At 36.4% G+C, this 20,090-nt stretch overlaps 1 protein-coding gene across 1 annotated transcript in view; it reads right to left on the bottom strand.

Annotated features, from left to right (window-relative positions):
* LOC113240237 (probable G-protein coupled receptor 158) overlaps nt 1–20,090 on the bottom strand; it is a 382,545-nt gene that overhangs the window by 136,677 nt on the left and 225,778 nt on the right. The window contains exon 2 of the mRNA XM_026477487.1: nt 19,298–20,080. Coding sequence (XP_026333272.1) covers nt 19,298–20,080 — 783 coding nt within the window. The remainder of the gene's footprint in view (nt 1–19,297; nt 20,081–20,090) is intronic.

The raw sequence follows: 20,090 nt of genomic DNA, 5'->3' as shown, positions 1-20,090 counted from the left end.
CGAATCCGACCGGATCGAAGGAATTTTTTCTGAGTGTACGATCTTTGTATTAATAATTATAACAAACTAGTGGAGTAATTTCACAAAAAATAATTGAATATCAATTCAATAAAAATTTAATTAATACAGTGAATAGCGACATCTCTCGCCAGGACTGGTAGCTGTAAAGGTACTAACTGGGTGATAAATCTTTCATAGATTTCTCATAGATGGCACTACGACTAAAAAGTCTTTGAAAAACCAAATACAAAGACACGACGCAAGCACGTAGAAAAATTCGTGAGGTCCGTTGGTTCGTTCCGTGGCTTAGTTGGTATAGCGTCTGGTACGGTATGCAAGAAGATGTCGGTTCGAATCCGACCGGATCGAAGGAATTTTTTCTGAGTGTTCGATCTTTGTATTAATAATTGTAATGAAAAATATATAATACTATGTTCCGTGAACGATGTGGCGTAAATAGGATGTAGTGACAAAAAATAGATAAAGGTGTATTGAACTAATTTGGGCACATGGAGCGGATGAATAAATGTAGATTATCGAAAGAAGATAAAAAATAGAGGTAACGTGGTAATTACTGAAAAAGGACGAAGAACGTTCTCAGATTAAAATGAGAGTGTCAAATACGACGTTGTTGCAATGACAAAGTTAGGCTTGGCAATAAAAACTTTGTTACGGAAGCTGTACATCTCTGTCAGGCATTAAAGTTTTATTGTTGATGCAATAACATTTTTTTCATAATAACGATTTCCTTTGACTATAAGTGCATATGTCTATTCCTCTTATGTAGAAACCTTTGGGAGGAAGTTTCATGTAATGTCCTGAACTCCGTGCTCATATGGGCGCTTTGAGGCCCGCTATTTAGGTTACATACGATACGGTTAAGAATTTATAGCTGGCAAAAGAGCACCCTTTTTGTTCGTAGCGCAGTGAAGGTTAAAACCGCTAAACTGGCACATATCCGTCAGAAGAAAGCCTATGTTAGCGTCCACCACTGTGGCCTAGTTGGAGCGATCGGATATCCTGCCATCTACTAGCATCCCTTCCGTATCACGGAACTTCCCTCCTCATAATACTGGTAAGTCGTTCGAAGTTTAACTAACACTGAAATGACATCAATTTGTAAATACCCGTACGGTATGTGAAGCTGGTTATTCTCAGTAGCAGTTTTTTTGTATAATAGAATAGTTCGTTTTTATGAGTTTCGTTTAAGGGGAGGTGTTTCAATGGGAGCTTAAATTTTGGGAGGTGAGGTGTGAAGAGCCGCGCGCTGAAAATTTATATGAATAAAATAAAAACAGGTGGAGAAAATGTGACACAGATCCAACGTCGACAAGCGCCGGATGGCATTTGATCTATAAAATAATGATAATAAATATATGATCTTGATATGATAAGAATATGATCGGATAAAATACGTCCTATCGTGTAACGCATTAGCACATTCCTTAGACAATATCCTTAAGTGTATCGTATATTTTTTATAAGACCGTTATTTAACATTAAAGACCTAAACCGTTAGTTAGATCTAGTTAAACAGTTTCTTTTATTTATCATTTTATGATACGAAGTGGTGGGACGAACAAGTCGTGCGCCTGATGGTAAGCGACATGCCTGTTCATAACAGAGTTGCTGTGCCACTCAGAGCTTTAAATCGCAAAGATCTGAGGTGCACTGCATAAATTGAAGAGTCGTCTTCAAAACCGGAACGCAATAAGGCTGACATTTCTGCTTGGCCGCAGAAGTAGGTAAGGTGGCAGTACTTCCCTGGAGGAACTCTTTCACAAGGAGCTCTACAGCTAGTAAAACAATTGTCGTTTTTATGTCGCCTCGATAAAGCTATTATATACACATTTAGCTGTCAAATTCGAGTGATAAAATGCATTTAAAAGTTTTAACACGATAGCAAACATGGCGAGCACCGTGACGTCACATTTTTATGTCATCGCGAGCGCCGACGACCAAAGACTGCAAAAGATTAACACAGTGCCAAGCAAGGTCGCAGCTGATTTTAAAACATTTGCACAGTAATTTTATCAGCGCAATAATTGAGCGCGATAAGCGAGATGAAAAGACATTTTTTGTTTCATGGTTTTCGCGGCGATGATTAAACGACAAAGATAGATAGGTAGAAGCTATATACGCAATTTCATATCCCTGTCCTTGTTTTTCAAAATGTATGATAATGGTTCATTACCAAATAAGCAAATGTAGCTTTGTAATTTTTTGTGTCACCGTTTTCGCGTCGATGATTAAACGACAAAAGATATACGCAACTTTTTATCATTTTCCTTGTTCTTTAAAATGTATAACAATATTAATTCATTCCCGAAAAGCAAACTTAGATTTATCAACTGAATTAAATTTTGTCACGGGGAGGTTTATCACACGTATTATTCTACCGTGCTACGGCCACATAACCTTCTTTTAGACGTACGCAAGACTTCATCATGAAGTTTTCCTTCACAGGTGTACGTAACATATATATTCCATTCATATAATAATACTTACACGTTGTCACACGCAATCGAGTCGCCGAAATCGTAATTGGGAAGTAACAATTCACTCACTGGGTTACCACCGCTCTTTATCAATAGAGACAAAGAAAATATTACTAATATAGACGTAAGCTATGATCGATTCAGGGGATCAATTCTCGCGTGCTGTGATAATGTGTCGATTTCGAACTAATTTTCCGTGTAACCACTTACCATAAGTGGCTCATTTTCATTGAACTTTGAATAGGATATTCCGATTTCCACTGTCATCTACTCTTTGCACGACGTGCGCTAAGGGTCATTTATTCGGAGGCATATACAGATTTAGGCCGATAACACGCAAGAGAACTATCTCCTGACAGCCTCGTGTGCTTGACTTTGGAGTACCGTGCTTGTGAAATGTGGAAGTATTCGAACTCGGTTCACATACATGTCCAAGGAGCAGACTTTATACACCTTAAAACTGTTTTATCTATAAATGGTATAGATTTAGATAATAGTTCTCTAGGTTTTAGAAAAAAAATTGTTCTTATAGACTTATTTCACAGAAGTCAAAATTTTAAAACCTTCTTAATACCAAACAACTTAATTAAGTGTAATCTATCTTAAGATTTACTCTTATAGTCCTTATTTTAAGTTCATCTGTAGAACAACTGATTATTTTTAGTAAAATTGTTCTACACACATCCAATAAACTTTTCCACATATATTCAAAAGACAGCGCGTAAATCCCACACACGCAAAATAGGCGCTTTGTCGTCGAGTTGCGGAAACCAGCCCGTTGCACCAAGTACCAAGTACCCACCACTTAAAAATTGTACGTTCAATACAAATTCCAAATAATTTATTAATAAACGCGTGCGTAAAGTCCTTGATAATACGACGAATTGTAGCCTTCCCGGTAGATCTAATAAGCACGAATAAGTCGCCATCGTCCCGGCATTTATTTCATTCATGAAATCAATTCACAACCCGAAGATTATCGGATTATCATCGAATCACGTAAATTTAAATCTTATTTCCACTCGGTTACGGTTTATTTTTAAGTTTCTTTTTATTTTTAAGTTTTGTTAATAAACTTTAAAGTTATTTCCTGTAAGTTGCCAGCTATGATATTAATATAACTAAATTAGAAATAATATGATTTTATCTGTACTTTGATCTATGTCGTGAGTTTTACTCCATTTATTCGGGTAATAATTTTTATGAAAGAACATATTTATATTTCATTTTTACTCTCGAGAATAGAAGAGACATAAGATCTCGAAACGCTTGACAACTGTACATTATTTAATAATTACGATTACGCACTTGTTGTCTTGAAATTTGTGATTGTATTGTAATTAAAATGAAAAGAAATGGGACATACTTTGAAATGCTGGTTAATTTCATAAAACGTGTTGTGAGTTCGCCTTCAAATAAAAAACTTGCAGTGGCTAGTGTCACTGCAAGCAATTAAAGACTTAAACAGTATTGTAAGATACTGTTAAAATAATAAATGCTCTAAATATTAAAAACAAGTTTATGATTATCACTAATATCAGGTTTCTTACCACGGTAAGACTTCTTTTTATGTTCCCGATATTTCGGAACGATATTGCACGCTCCATAGTCACGGGTTGACTGATACTGTGGTAAGAAACCTGATATTAGTGATAATCATTTAGTGAATAACCACGAAAGTCTTAAAATCTATATAACAAATTTATGTTTATGGATATGGGGAATTTAATAAATCCACTAAAACGATCAAGATTCTGCTAATGCTGACCCAGCAGGCGATCATGACATTACTGAATGGTGAAAAAAGGTAGGTACGCATATGCAGCTCAAAATATGGATATTAGATAGATATTAAAGCTAATTACTATTGGTTCGTTTATATGTCATTAATTTACTCAACTTGTCCTATTCTTATTGGTATTGGTGGCTTGCTTTTCTATTGTATAGAAGGAATTAAACCTCAAATGGTATTTTTTGTAGGTTTAAAATTATTACATGATTTTTCTAATACTTCAAGTATGGAGTGATTTAAAAATTAAAGTAATTTCATACCAAATCTTATATTATAAATATAATAAATTTACGCGTAAACGCATACTCTCGTCAAGTGACAACTACAGAATTTGTGTTAGTTAATTCTTTCGAAGGTGAAATTTCGAACATACACAATTGCAAAAGCCCTTGTAATGCGCTTCGAAACGTTTTACGCTGTGTCGTGGTTTTGAAAACGAATTGTTCTGCATTTGTGACGGATATATACTCGCGAATTCTGTTGCTGAAATTACGGTTTTAACGCTAACGCGTTCGATACATTTGTTGCGACGAAAAATGTACTCAGACTTACGTAAAGAACGTAGATGTTAGTACACAGACATGTGCTTTGCGTTATTATAATTAGTAGGTGCAATTAAAAATTCAAACTGCAACATTTGCTTTACTGTCGCGTATCGAAAGTTTGTTTTTAAATTTTGTAAAGTAATTTACTACATTAGGCATTGAATTTAACAGTGCAAAACAATAACTATATAAGCTATAAATATGTAGTAACTTATATGCTAATAAGTGTTGTGTTTAAGTGTTGCCAAGACGCCTTTTTAACGGGAAAAGAGGTATTGGTTAAGTGCTTTTGGTTTTGCTCCGGCTTTACTAACGATAATTTTCACGCCCCGCCATTGTTATGCACACCATTGTACTTCAAATACTCAATCTGGTGACTGCCCATTTATCGTTAGTGAAGGGAATATTAAATATCTAGGTGTTATTGTGGACAGTCGTCTGTCTTGGACAGAGCACATCGAGTCTGTGAAAGCTCGTACTCGTAAATTGGTTTTCATTTTTTAAAAACTACAATCTGGTGCTAACTTTGTCGTTTTAAAAATGGCGTCGACGCCTAGAAACATCACAAAGAGCGATTGTCAACGTTACGACGTCGAAAATAAGGTTCCCTACAATAGACCTATATGCATTATGGAAAATGCACTCGGTTAGGAAATTGTGTGCCTTGGGTGCTATTATAGCATTTAAGACTATCATGTGATCCAAATCTGTTCAGGAATAAACGAAGAACAGACAGTCGCAGTGAAACTACGAGGCAGAGAACAAATAACTAATGAGAACGGTCATTCTCCGCCCCTCCCTAGCCTTAAATACCGCACCGCTCCCCGCGCATTGACGGTCACATTGACTGAACGAGAACAAGGCTGTCGGCGAACCGTTTTCGCGCTAAGACAGCTTTGATATTTGAATATAGTTTTCATTTATTCACTACGAAATTTGTACGTTTATATATAACATCATTTTACGGCTGTTTATAATCATCTAAATGGGATAAAGAGAGGAGTAGTTTCTTTCGTTTTTTGAAAGATGAAACGAAGTAAGTAAAAAAACTTATCTCTGAGACTCATTCATTAGTGCAGAGTAATATATAACACAGATTTATTATATCAATATAATGAGATGCCATAACTTCGTGAGCTAGACAAGGGTTCTGGAATTTTGGATTTGTATTGCCGATAAATATTACGTAGTGAATATACGTAATTATTAACTAGGTAATGATAAAGTTGAACACTCAATTTCAAATACCATGATTACCTTATTTATGGGTACCTGTCCAAAACTTTAAGAGCAACAAAATTTTAAGAGCTTTTAATATATTTTTTTAAATAAACCTTCAATATTATTCTAGTTAGTGAATTAATGAAAAATATAATATTATATCGATAAAAATACATAATGAACATGTGTAATTATTAGGGTTCTATAAAAGAATTATAGATAATAGATTCGCGTTAGAATTTTCGCTATGTTGCCGCTCTGACCACGTAACGTAATAAATAGTACGGACAAGTGATGGGTAACCATGCCACTTCACGCACACATTTGCGCGTGTGCAGATAGCTCCTTGCTGAATGTAGTAGTAGTGGTAGGTAAACAATTTTTGACTCTTGTATGGAGTGTCCGGAGTGTGCTGCGAGGTATAGAATTGCATTATTAGGCTACCATTTCTACTATTGTGGTTCTCCACTGTACAATAAAATTAATAAAGAATTAAATATCTATCTTCTACCTTATCGGGAATGTAAATTCAAGGTCTCTCAGTGGCTTCAAAGTCTCAGTTATAATGATGTTGATAAACTTGTTACTCTGTAGGTATACACATACACACAAGCATGCGCACACACATCGTATACGCACAATAAAGCATCCTTCGAATCAACTAAAACACAGTTATTATTAATGCATTTGTTACTTTTATCTTAGAAGGTCAATGCTTTTATCTATAAATTCCTTTGTTAGTATTATATTATATTAGTATAAGTGTACTTACATCAAATGGAACATCTCATTACACTAGTTATCTGGAGTTGGGCGTTAATAGCTACCTTAATGGCTACTCTAGTTATTAAGGCAGCTATTTTATCATATATTTCTTGTTATTTATATATATTATAAATCCGTTGGTATATTTTTGATCTATGAATGAATAAAATTGATGATGATTGTTACAGTTCAACTGGTTTTCTTTCATCTACCATTTCCCTCGCTATAGTGAGGTGAAAAATTGTTGTTGGCAGCAAAGTTGTTTTGCGTCTCGTGGCTTGAAACCGTCGCTACGCTCAGGATTCTATCGTCAATACAAGCACACTTGCGCCAAACAACAACTCTGCAGCCCTGCGTAACAAATAACCATTAACATTTCGTGCTAGTTTTTTTTCCCGCTAATAAACATAATTAATATAATATTATATTTAGTGTTTATTCCTCAATAAGACGGCTTCGAACTATTCGTGATTGTACAGATCGCCTCACAAGGTTGAAGACCACTGACAGCTACACACCGCCCCCGCCCATTTCATAACTATAATAATAAATAACCATTTTTTATGATATCCGAAAACGGAACAAAAAAGTCGTACGCTTACGTACACCTAATCGGTACGTGCACAACAAAACCAAAATTGTGAATAAAAAACAATATCAAAAACATAAAATTATTAAAACGATATAAATTCTTAGATAAATACATATTTCGTACTATAATACCAATAAAATGGATGAAACTGTCGATAAATAGTGGTCCTTAACTCTCATTTTGAAAATTGCTAAGGATTTGCTATCATGAACAGTTTAGAACAGATTCTAAAGTCTGATCGCATGAACAGTGAAAGAGTGAGAATAAAGACAGGGTATTTAAGGATGGAAAAAATAACCGAGACCCAACGAGAGAGCGACAGGGTTTATTCTGAGACCTGAGAAATGAGGTTGTGCAGAATAATATGAATGAAAGAAGAAAGAATGGAGACAGTATGCAGATTCTTGCGGAGACGATTGGGAAGCCACTTGAATTGACTGCGATACTGTGAGGTTCGGTCATATTTACGAAGGCCAAAGATGAACACCTATACACAGATTTTGCAACCGTTCAAGTATATTTAGCAAGTTTATTTAGTATGTACTCGTACATAACTTACAAATTAAAGTCACATATGTATATACCATCACCAGAAATGGGCAATGGGTTAAAATCAATCAATCCTCCCGGGATTTAACCCATTTCTGCCCAAAATCGTGGGCAGAAACGGCGAATACGGGATTTGCTATAATTCTACACTTATTACAAATTTCGACGCAAAAAATACTTTTAGACTAAAAAGAGGCAACTCCAGACAATACCTACCTTGCAATACTGTGGATTCTCACTACGAAGGGCACATTACGTATCGATTTGTTTTAATGCGATTTTCAAGCGAATCGATTCAATAGAAAGGCAAGTCGATTCACCTAGATCAGTCAGCAATAAATATTTTGCAATAATATCATTCAATTTTTAACAATATTTATTTGTAAATAGTTTTTGCCCTCGATTTTGTGCATTAATGGGTTTAAACCCGATTTAAACCTGGGCGCATGCCCATTTCTGACCACCACAGATATTCAAACCGCCGAACCATCAATTTAGATACAACCATTCTCGCACTAAGCTACCACCGCTCTTTTTAAATGCAGACTGAATTTTGAAATATAAGCACACAGATAACGTAAGCACCGCACGGAAGCTTGTGAAATTTACTGTCTCAGGTTCTCGATAACCCCGTCTCTTACGCTCAATTCGTTATTACATAAACCTTACTTACTATAAAGCACATAGAAAAATTCGTTAGGTCCGCTGCTTCGTTCCGTGGCTTAGTTGGTGTAGCGTCTGCCACGGTAAGCTAGAAGACGTCGGTTCGAATCCGGCCGGATCGAAGGAATTTTTTCTGAGTGTTCGATCTGTGTATTAATAATTATAACAAACTGGTGGAGTAATTTCACAAAAAATTATTGAATATCAATTCAATAAAAATATAAAATACATTGAATAGCGACATCTCTCGCCAGGACTGTTAACTGCAAAGGTACTAACTGGGTGATAAGTCTTTCATAGATTTCTCATAGATGGCGCTACGACTAAAAAGTCGTTGAAAAACCCAAATACAAAGACACGACGCAACACATAGAAAAATTCGTGAGGTCCGCTGGTTCGTTCCGTGGCTTAGTTGGTATAGCGTCTGGCACGGTAAGCTAGAAGACGTCCGTTCGAATCCGGCCGGATCGAAGAATTGTTTGTGAGTGTTCGATCTTTGTATTAATAATTATAACAAACTAGTGGAGTAATTTCACAAAAAATAATTGAATATCAATTGAATAAAAATTTAAAAGACTTACTTACTATAGTTTAAATAAAAAAGGGAATATTATATTTCAAATCAATATTATTTCAACCAAAATTCTACAAATTGATGACAAAGAACCTAGAAATGTGTAGAATTGCGAGACTATGTAAATAGGCAGCTATGTAAATACCACTACGACTGCCACAAAAACAAAATTTCAGGGGTTATATCTTTTCTACATACTTGCTGTCTAATATTGCTGTAATTGAGGCCTTACGATTGGGCATGGAGTATTATCAATTGCCTAGTTAAACTAAGGCAGTGGTCGACAAATCATGGCTCGCCAGTCACATGCGACTTTGGCCTCTTGGCGTGGGGCTCTTCCACAAAATACCGAAATCGATGAGGAATATAAGACAAGTGTGTGGACGGGAGTAGGAGTTTTCAGTAGCAATACAGCTCTTCGTGAAAGAGTCTGTCCAGGGAAGTACTGTCACCTTACCAATTTCAGCCGCCAAGCTGTAATGTGAGCATTAGTAAGGTAAGGGCACATGAGATTTGTCAACCTATGTCCCAGGGTGACGGGTGCAGGCAGTGCCCCTAAGATTTAAAGCTCTGAGTGGCACTGCATCTGTTATGGATAGGCACGTCGCTTACCACCAGCCGCACGACTCGTTGTTGTTACATGAAGAAGAATAAGAGATGTAAAATAAGTGAAATTAATTTTATACATCGCGCAGTTAATAAAATGGTGTATTAACACAAAAAGTGTATTTTCTCAGAAGCACCGGAAAACGAATTACTCATTTCCCGTGAAAGATAATTAAAATGTATGTATAGGTTATAGTTTATTACAAACAATTTCCTACTTGCCAAATATAATATGGTTAATAAGGACTATTTTGGCCAGAACTAGCTGACATAAAGCGTGTCTCATTTTGAGTTAAGTAGATATCTTTTAGTTGTTTCTTACAACATTCTAAAGACAGTTTTATTGGCGTGTAGATAATGAAATTTTGCGTTCAATAATGGTATGATATTGAATTTCAAATATTTTGAGTTATAACACTATTGTAATAGTAGTGCAATATAGTAATCGTATATGACTAATACATAATGATAACTCTTTATTTATTACAATTTTTTATTATAATTTGTTATTATAATTTTGTTAATAAAAAACATTTTGCATGAAAATTGCATCCAAATAATATTTTTTTCTGTTTGTAATAATTACGGACTTTAGTATCATTTAAAGTAATATTGTAGAACAAAAATAAAACGTGGGTTACACCAGTTTTGCACTGATAGGCTCAATTGCAATATTTGAATAAATATATATATCATAATTCTGTCACACCGTAGATTTTTTCATCTACCAGGCCAACGTACATATAACACCCGATCAGATCTTTCCTATTTACTGTTACTACTATAAAAAAACTGGCAGCGAATTACTCCGCACATCGCCCTTTGACAGTTCATTGCCTCTCTAAATAAGTTAGGCTGGAAGACCGAAAAAACCGACATAAAAGTGCTGTTTTTCGTTATTTCATGGAACACACGATCTGACCTAACCATATAAAATCTTCTAAATAGAGATGGGCACCTTCGCATTGCGTTTCATTTTTACGACGATCACCAATTCAAGCTGAAAACTAAAGGCAGAGATCGAGGTTTTCTTTATTAGACGAGTTTGGTAAAACCGTTCAAAATAAGTGACATAATCTGATAAAGATTCCCCCGGATTAACAAAAAAAAGGTTTAAAAGAAAAAACATTTTCCTCTTAAAATTACTTTCGAGGTTATAAAATTTCGATCAAACGTTTCTTCTGGAAAATATAATTTCGGACTTTTGATAGGTAACCTACGAGTGCTCTCGGACCGAGTGCGCACGTACGAGCTACATCGTATATGACTTAGAATAATAACGCATAGAAACCTAGTCCGCACACGCTAAGTGAGGCAAATTGAAGCGCTCCCAAAGGGCCTACACGAGCGGGCGGGCCGTCAGTGCTCAAGGTCAACTTGCACCGCGAATAGCTCCAGAATTTTTTAATAGATACTAACATCACATTCCACAAGGAAGTAACTGGTTTCAACTTGTATTTTTATATAAATATTCACTAAAACCGAAAATTAACCTACTACTAAAACTAGCCTACATGAATTTGATTTTTGCCTCACTTGTGACAGTTCGTTTGATATGAAACTATCATTCTATGCGTTATTATTCTAAAGTATATGAGTGCACTCGGATTTTGGTATACACCTTACGCGTTTATGAGCGTCCAAATAGCATTTGTCTACTTACACTATCAAGATGATGATGACTGATCTGCTGCTGCGATTTGTAGCAGATATAATAGAAATGGCTGAAGTACAAAATTATGAAAAGGAAAAAAAATACCAGAAAATGGATTTTAAGACGTGATCAACGGAATTCAAATAACTTAATTCGTGAATTGCTAGAGGAAGATAAAAGCACGTTTAAAACGTATAACATTCATTTCACTTTTTCTTAGTTGACGCCATTTTGTTTTTATAAAATGATCCGAGTAATAGAACTGTGTCCAAGTCCACCGTGATCGGATGACGACGTCCGAGTGCGCTCGGATCACGTATTTGCACATTACAGAGTGATCATCCGAGTGTACTCAGCCCGAGCGTACTCGTATAGTGAAAACCCGGCTTAAACAAAAGAACGTACACGAACCGACTGTCTATCAGTTGGCCCGTTATACACAGCAGGCCGGCGTCACGATAGATATATGAAATGTCACATATCTGTAGGTGTCACAAAAGGTCAAGAATGACAATGGTGGCCAATTCTCCTATTTACCCTAGTATCATGGCATTTTATTAACTGCTTTTAATTTACAATAATTTACCGATAATACTAAGGTCTGTGAAAAATCTTATGCTATTTAAAAAACAATTAAACAAGTTATCAACTACGTCCATTGCCACTAATACATTAATAGCAGAACGGAAGATATTCTCTAAGATTCTGGGACCAATGAAAGGAGAATTTGGGAACTGGAAGCCAGATTCAATAAAAGAGATCAAAGAGCTGGGCCAAACATAATTTAAGAGGTAAATCCGTCCGGCTTTCGTTTCGTGTCCGACGTCAGATGTCCAGTGGAGCGTCCGAGAATTCGCTGGAAGGATGGAGTCGCCACAAGTCTGAGGGATCCGTAAGAAATGGCGTACTTTGGTTTCGGAGGCCAAGATATACTTCGGATCGCTGAGTACTAACGAAATACTAAAGAAAATGTACCACAAAGTCCGAATTTTTAAACGACAAATTCCTAAATTCATTGTCTAATTTTTGGAATTTGTATTGTTTAAATATTTTGACGTTATTCTTATCATTAATACTACTTTGTCTTCTAGTCACATTTTATAGTTACTATTATTGAATTTGACCCAAATAACTATCACCGTATGCAAGCCCATGTGACATTATTAAAAAAAATGTTACATTTGGTTTAATCTGTGTACTTGCATGTGAGTGAATGTGTGATATACATTTAATATTTGTATGTCTAATGTTTGGCCTTTTTCTGTTAATCTTTCTAAAAAATTTAAATCATGGGAGAGGAGACTTGAGCATTTTAAAACAACGCCCCTTTTAAAGCGCAGAGAACTATTCAATATGGTTTTCTTTTATATAAGATTATTTACAATAAGGTTGACAGTCCACAACCTGCTTGCGAATTGAAATTTTAAGATTTCCGCCAGATTTTTGAGATTACACTTAAAAAATTACCCACCTCGTCGTAGAACAGTATTATGTTCAAATTCCCTCACAGCTCGTATGTCTAATTTATATAATGACTACTCCAAACATGCGGGTATTTTCGTTGACTCACTGCTGGGTTTCAGAAACAAGCATTTTTTTATTTAGTATCTGAATCTTATTGTGAATTTTACTTAAAAAAAAAGAAATTTTTCCTAAGTTATTTGTTTTTTGGTCTTAAAATTCTTTTTTGATATTTTTTAAATACTGTTTATATTTTTTTTGCATGAGGTGCTCACCTGTAATTAGTTACGCAATTAGACTAAGTTTTTGAAATGTTAATACCTACATTCAATATTGTAGTAACTGTTGGTGCGCCTAATAAATAAATAAATAAAACTTAAAATATAGCAGCGGCTGCCGAAATTGATCGTTAAAAGCAACTCAATCTCAACTGTAGAAGTTTACTTCAAGAATCTTAAAGAACATTTTAAACTTGATTAATGAGTATCGTGTTTTGAAGGACGAAAAGTCCGATTTTAAATTCGTGGTTTATTGTATTTTTTTATTATACTGCATGGATTATACAAAGTATAATACTGCACCTCAATAATATCCGGGAGAATACAGATGCATGAAAAAAAAAAAAATCATCTCCTGCTGGCATTTGATTGTAACACTTACCCTTAGCAGTAATAGTACTATGGCAAGGTCTAAATCATAGTTTTCCAAAGTGGTCGCTACCGCCCTTCAGTGAGCGCTGAAGTGTCCTTGGTAGGGGCCTCGGAAGCAATTAGGAAGAGTTGATGCTGTCCAGCGGGTGCTACCGCATTCGAAAAAAAACTGAATTGTCTATATACGAGTAAAGCACACTACATTTTTCCTTGTGATTTTGTTGTATTAAGTTGATATAAAAAATACGTGTTTTCAATTATTTTTAGTGGTGGTGAGCGTTGAATTTTTTTTGTTGTGCCTAAGCGGGCGGTTAGTCGAAAAGTTTGAGAACCTATGGTCTAAATGTATAATTATTTTATTTTATTTTTTTTTTTTTAACAAAAAAAAACTAATTTTTGTCAATGAAATAAATGAAAAAAAAAAGTCTATAATAAACCAAAACAAATATCTGCAACAAGCACTTAGAAGAATTTGTAAAGAACGCTAGTTCGTTCCGTGGCTTAGTTGGCATAGCGTCTGAGACGGTTTACTGGAAGACATTGGTTCGCATCCAGCGGGATCGTAGGATTTTTTTTCTAAGTTTTCGACTAATTGCAACAAACTAGTGGAGTAGCCTCACAGAAGTAATTGAATATCATGGTACGGTAATATCGACTCATCCGTAGGACAAAGATCTATGTGCAAGACTGCTTGTTCTCAGGACATAGTACATTTCGTTCGTTCTTCGCTGTAGATGTCAGATTGACAGTTGTTCGATTTTATATTTCCGAAACGAAATAAGATATATCAATTCTCAAAACACCTTTACATACGCCTTAGTTTGTGTAACGAAATTATTATATTTTCGCTATATAATCACATCGGACTCCGTTCTTCGGATGAGTCGAATTATAGTAGTTCCGAAGTCTATCACTAGATGGCATTGGCACATAATACTAAGCAACATTAATTTGAAATAATCTCAGTACAGAGTACTAAAAAAACCGACCTCAAAAGTACGTAGAATTACGTCTATTTGCTAAGTTTTATTGAAATATCCCCTAGTTCGCCACTATACAGGACTTGACACTGGAGATAATATAAAAATAGGTTCTCACTACACAAAGTATATTGAGAGAAAAACGCCTTGAATTGGAGAAATAGCAAAATCAACCATTAAAGTAATTGGTCCTAAATGAAGTTAGGCGCTATTTATAAAAATGAATCTTCATGCGTGAACAGCCACCCTTCGAGGTGGATGATTTTCTTTAAAATGAAATGTACCCCCTTTCCAACAAAAAAAGAATCATGACAATCGGTTGACAAATACCGGAGTTATCGCGTAACATACATACAAAAAAAAGAACATACAGTCGAATTGAGAACCTCCTCCTTTTTTGAACTCGGTTAAAAAGTAGCAGAAGAGCTCCTTGTGAAAGAGTTCGTCCAGAGAAGTACTGCCACCTTACCTATTTCTGCCGCCAAGCATTAATATCAGCTTTATTCCGTCCGGTTTTGAAGGGTGCTGGTGAAATTACAGGCACATGAGACTGGTCAACTTATATCTCAGGGTGACGGCCGCAATGGCAGTGACCCTCAGATCTTTGCGATATAAAGCTTTAAGTGGCACTGCATCTGTCATGGATAGGCGTGTAGCTTTTTTTTATGTAAGGAACAAGGCCAACGAGCAGACGAGCCACTTGATAGGAGGTGGTCATCGTCGCCCATGGACATTTGCAACATCAGATGAGCTGCCTATGCGTTGCCAGCCTTTGAGAGCCCTGTAAACACGCTTTTTGAAGAACCCCATGTCATAGCGCAAAGAAAATACTTCAGGAGGATTACCATTCCAAATATTGCAGGTTCGAGGAAAGAACGAACGAGATGCCCGCGTGGTCTTACAATGCCAGGCATCTAAGATGTGGGGATGGTACTCCTTTGGCGGGAGGTGCGATGGTAGAAACGAGACGGTAGCACCAGTTCGAAAAGTTCCTTAGAGCACTCCCCATTATAAAGACACTTACGATCAAGCGCACGACTTGTTCGTCCCAGCACTTGATAATATAAAAAAAAAGTTTTATTGAAATCGGTTACCGGAAAGTGCGCTAAACCGGATTCATCCCTAGTTAGTCAGTTAGAGGTGGAATATATTATTTAAATTTAAATAGGACCAATACTAAGGCTTCAAAGGAGGCCCTCTTTCAAACAAAGAAGAATCATCAAAATCGGTTCAGAAATGCGGGAGTTATTGCGTAACATACGTACAAAAAAATAGATTTCTATATATACACATATATATACGTAGATTTCTCATAGATGGCGCTACGACTAAAAAGTCGTTGAAAAAACCAAATACAAAGACACGACGCAAGCACATAGAAAAATTCGTGAGGTCCGTTGGTTCGTTCCGTGCTTAGTTGGTATAGCGTCGGGCACGGTATGCAAGAAGACGTCGGTTCGAATCCGACCGGATCGAAGGATTTTTTCTGAGTGTTCGATTTTTGTATTAATAATTATAACAAAGTAGTGGAGTAATTTCACAAAAAAGTATTAAATATCAATTCAATAAAAATTTAATTAATACAGTGAATAGCGACATCTCTCGCCAGGACTGGTAGCTGTAAAGGTACTAACTGGGTGATAAATCTTTCATAGATTTCTCATAGATGGCGCTACGACTAAAAAGTCGTTGAAAACACCAAATACAAAGACACGATGCAAGCACATAGAAAAATTCATGAGGTCCGTTGGTTCGTTCCGTTGCTTAGTTGGTATAGCGTCTGGCACGGTATGCAAGAAGACGTCGGTTCGAATCCGACCGGATCGAAGGTATTTTTTCTGAGCGTTCGATCTTTGTTTCACTTCTATTGTTTTCAACATACACAAAATAAGTTACAAAGAGAGAACGCACCGGAGGTGCTTTATCATGTGGATAATCCGTCACAGGGAGACTTAAATCGCAATTTCATATCGAAAATACATTAAATTACTAACTTAATATTCGCCTAAAACTCGATAGATTGTATAGCTTAACCTGTAGCAGAGCGTTTGCGGGGTTGGAAAACCTTGTCTTTAATTAATTAATGTTAGCAGCATGGCTTCGATTTTAAATGGTCTGGTAAGTTCGCTCCGTCTTCGTAACACAATAATTTAAAATTAAGGCGGCGGTGCACCGAAAGAGAAGCGGGAAAACCAGTTTGGCTAGATCGAATGGTTTAGGCTGTGACGGTGTGAATTTTTTTATCACCTTTCTCCGGTTCCTGGCCACTCGTATTTAAATTTAGTCACTCGCTGCACGATCGTGAGAGTGTCTGGAGCTGATTAAATTCAATTGCTATATCATTACTAAGTCTAAGTCATGTGCCTATTTTAATAAGATTATAACCACTACAGACTTTATCACGTACCTATGAATACGTATCTGTAATTCAGTATAACTCGGGGCCTTTTGGGATAAGTGTCTACATAATATGTTTATATTGATCATCATTAAGTTAGGAAGTGTTTTTTAATAATGTACCTGTTTTCTATATAAACCTTTTATTGTTAATTGGTAGAGGTAAAAGAAGGCTTTTACCTTTACCTTTTCTTTTCTTCTCCTTAACCATTGACTTACAAACAAATGGACGACGGGTCTAATACAAAAACCACGAAAAAAATGTCCCAAGTCAACCTATTTGAAATTTAAATTGTAATGTCATCGCAGTATCGCGCTGTCAGTAGAACAAATGAAGACTAAAGCGGAGTTTGGCGCTCTGTATACGATTTTAGCGCCTTACAAGTGCGGACACTTTTTAGCGCGGACCCGACGTCCATATTGTCCATAATTGTAAGTCAATGGTCCTTAACCGACTATTTTTTTATAAAATATAAGTGCGCATTTGACCTCCATCTCACCTGATGGAAAGTGACGATGAGGTCGACGATGGAGCATGCACACCTAAAGAATGCCTATTCACTCTCGCCTTGAAAAGACCTAAGTTATAACGTTCAGGGAACAAGTCTGCAGGCAGGAAATTCCACTTTATAGCCGTTCACCATATAAATATGGAAGCGTAACGATTCGTGCGAATCTCAGGAATATCCACAACATAGGGGTGGAACCCAAGTCTACGCCTAGTCCCCGGTGATGGAAAGGGGAAGGCGGAATTAAATCGTGTAATTCCATCGCACACTCCCCGTGATATATCCTGTAAAATACCGATAAGCAGGCAACTTTACTGCGATGTTCAAGGCTCTGCAGCTTCGCCTCCACTAATTCCGAATCACCTATAAGCCTCTTGACACGATTGTCAATTGAATTGGGTTACAACCCTTTCAAGGTATTTACTATTAAATAACGGTCTTGCAAAAAATATACGATACACTTAAGGATATTGATAAAGAATGTGCTAATTTATTACGCGATAGGAAGTAGGTACTTTATCTGATCATATAAAATCCTGAAAACTGGCTAAAATACACTCTAAAACGAATTATTTTTATACATAATTCTTATATGGAGATATGTCTCTGTAAGTACTACAAAGAATCTGCCTCCGTGGCCGAACGGTTACTATGCTGATCTGCCACAAAGAAGTCCGGGTTTGATTCCCGGGTTGGGAGAAATTTTTGTATGGCTTACATTTATTTCTCTTGTGGGTTTGGGTGTGATCTGTGGTGGTCCATGTGTGTGTCTATGGTACCCGCGATACAGGGTTTTTTAATGCATTATAAATACTATAAAAATACAATATTGTGCCAAATATACTATTGTAAATTGTGAAAAAATGTCATTATCGACATTTATGAAAGTGAGTAGGATATAGAATTTGTTAATACGCGACGTAGAGGGCGAATTTTGTACCGACAATACCGCCGTAAAAAATATAATAAATTATGTAAAATGGAATATAAAAATGTGTCCCAGGTATATTCATGCTCGTAATACCGTACACAATTTTTTTTTAATTCCCACAATTACAGATACTGATACTAGTGAGCAGTTGGCTGTATTCGAAATTGATACTTGCCAAAACCTAGTAACCGCATATTAACAAGTTGGCTGTATGCTACTTTTTCTTTAGTCTGTTTACATAGCTCTTTGTTAGTAGGTACATTTAAAAGTTTAAAGAAGCGGATAGTAATTGAATCTTATAAGAGTTGCATGACTTCTTGAATGACACATTTTCTGGGTTCTTTTTTTGAAAATAAGGGTACCTTTATGTTGTAACGTTTTATTTATCGTTAGACGACTGTCGCGAAAACCTGTTCCCATATCACGGCTATCTGATTCTGTCGTGATTGTGTCGTGAACGTTTATTTTGTCGTTGAACGACTGTCGTGTCTAGCTGTTCCTACTAAATCGTGACGATAATTTATCGGTGCACGGCAGCCGTCAGTCGTTTCACAGAATTGTTTGGAGCTGCGATTATCTGTCGTCACATTTTTATCATGACGTTTTATTTATCGTTCGACGACTGTCATTGTAGCTCTTTTCACTGTCACAACAGTCTGTCGTCGTACCTTCAAGAAAGTCATGAACGACAGTTAGTCATGTTGTTTTATGTGTGAACAACTTCATTCAAATATATAAGCCACGACACTTTAAACTGCACGACTATCTGGCGTCACGGCATAATGAGAATGCGCCCTAATGCAAACATTTCCGAGCATGTTTGAGAAACATATTTTTCCCCCCATTTATAGTATAAACATACGTATGAAAACGAACTACGAAAAAAATATAGAAAAAAAAAAACATTTACCTCTCCTGAACTGATTGTGGTTCCGAATAACGCGCTCGGCGTTCTTCCTCGCAATATAAAACCACTCTGAAGTGTTGCTCAAATATTTGTACTCCACGGCGAGATCCTTTGCCAATATCGGTCCTTCCGGCAATCTGTACGCGAACGGGCAGAATAGCTGATAGTCCTTATACTGGTACTGGTCATAACAATTGCCGGCGGCAAAAATATCATCATCAAACTCCACCATAGAAAACACACTAGCATGTAACAAATATTCATTATGCATCACCGAAGGCCCAGCATACTTCCACAACCGAGTTAACATATTAGCTCTGTTCACAGCGACGTCCGCTTCTATCCTAAATCTTTCTTGAGCATATCTGTCCACTACACCTTCACCTAAATTTAAATGTGTACCAGCTGTACAATTTTCGCCTAACAAATGTTGAGTCTCAATTAGTCTAAGAAATTTAGTCACTACATCTTCGAAAATACTTGGTTTTGATACTGTCACATTATCGCTATCACTCACTGTTTCATTTACACTATCTTTTTCCGTGTTCAGTCCTTCCACTAACATTCTTTGAGTCTCATTGTCATAACTATGCTCTACGTTTAAAAAGTGGTCTATTAGTGATACATCTGTTGTTGTTGCGTGTTTATTGTAAGTTGTGAAGTTTCCGAAGAGCTTTTGAAACACGTCTGGGACGACCTTTGAGTGGTCGTCGTCTGGCGGTTCCGGAGCTCCGTAAGGTCTTAGAGCTGCCACTACAAGATCTTCTCCGGATTTGTCGATACTTTCTGCAACAAA

Source organism: Hyposmocoma kahamanoa, unplaced genomic scaffold, assembly GCF_003589595.1.
Source record: "Hyposmocoma kahamanoa isolate Upper Pololo Valley unplaced genomic scaffold, ASM358959v1 128, whole genome shotgun sequence".
NCBI lineage: Eukaryota > Metazoa > Arthropoda > Insecta > Lepidoptera > Cosmopterigidae > Hyposmocoma > Hyposmocoma kahamanoa.
The sequence above is the reverse complement of the archived record's forward strand: the minus strand, read 5'-3'. Positions and strand labels throughout refer to the sequence as shown.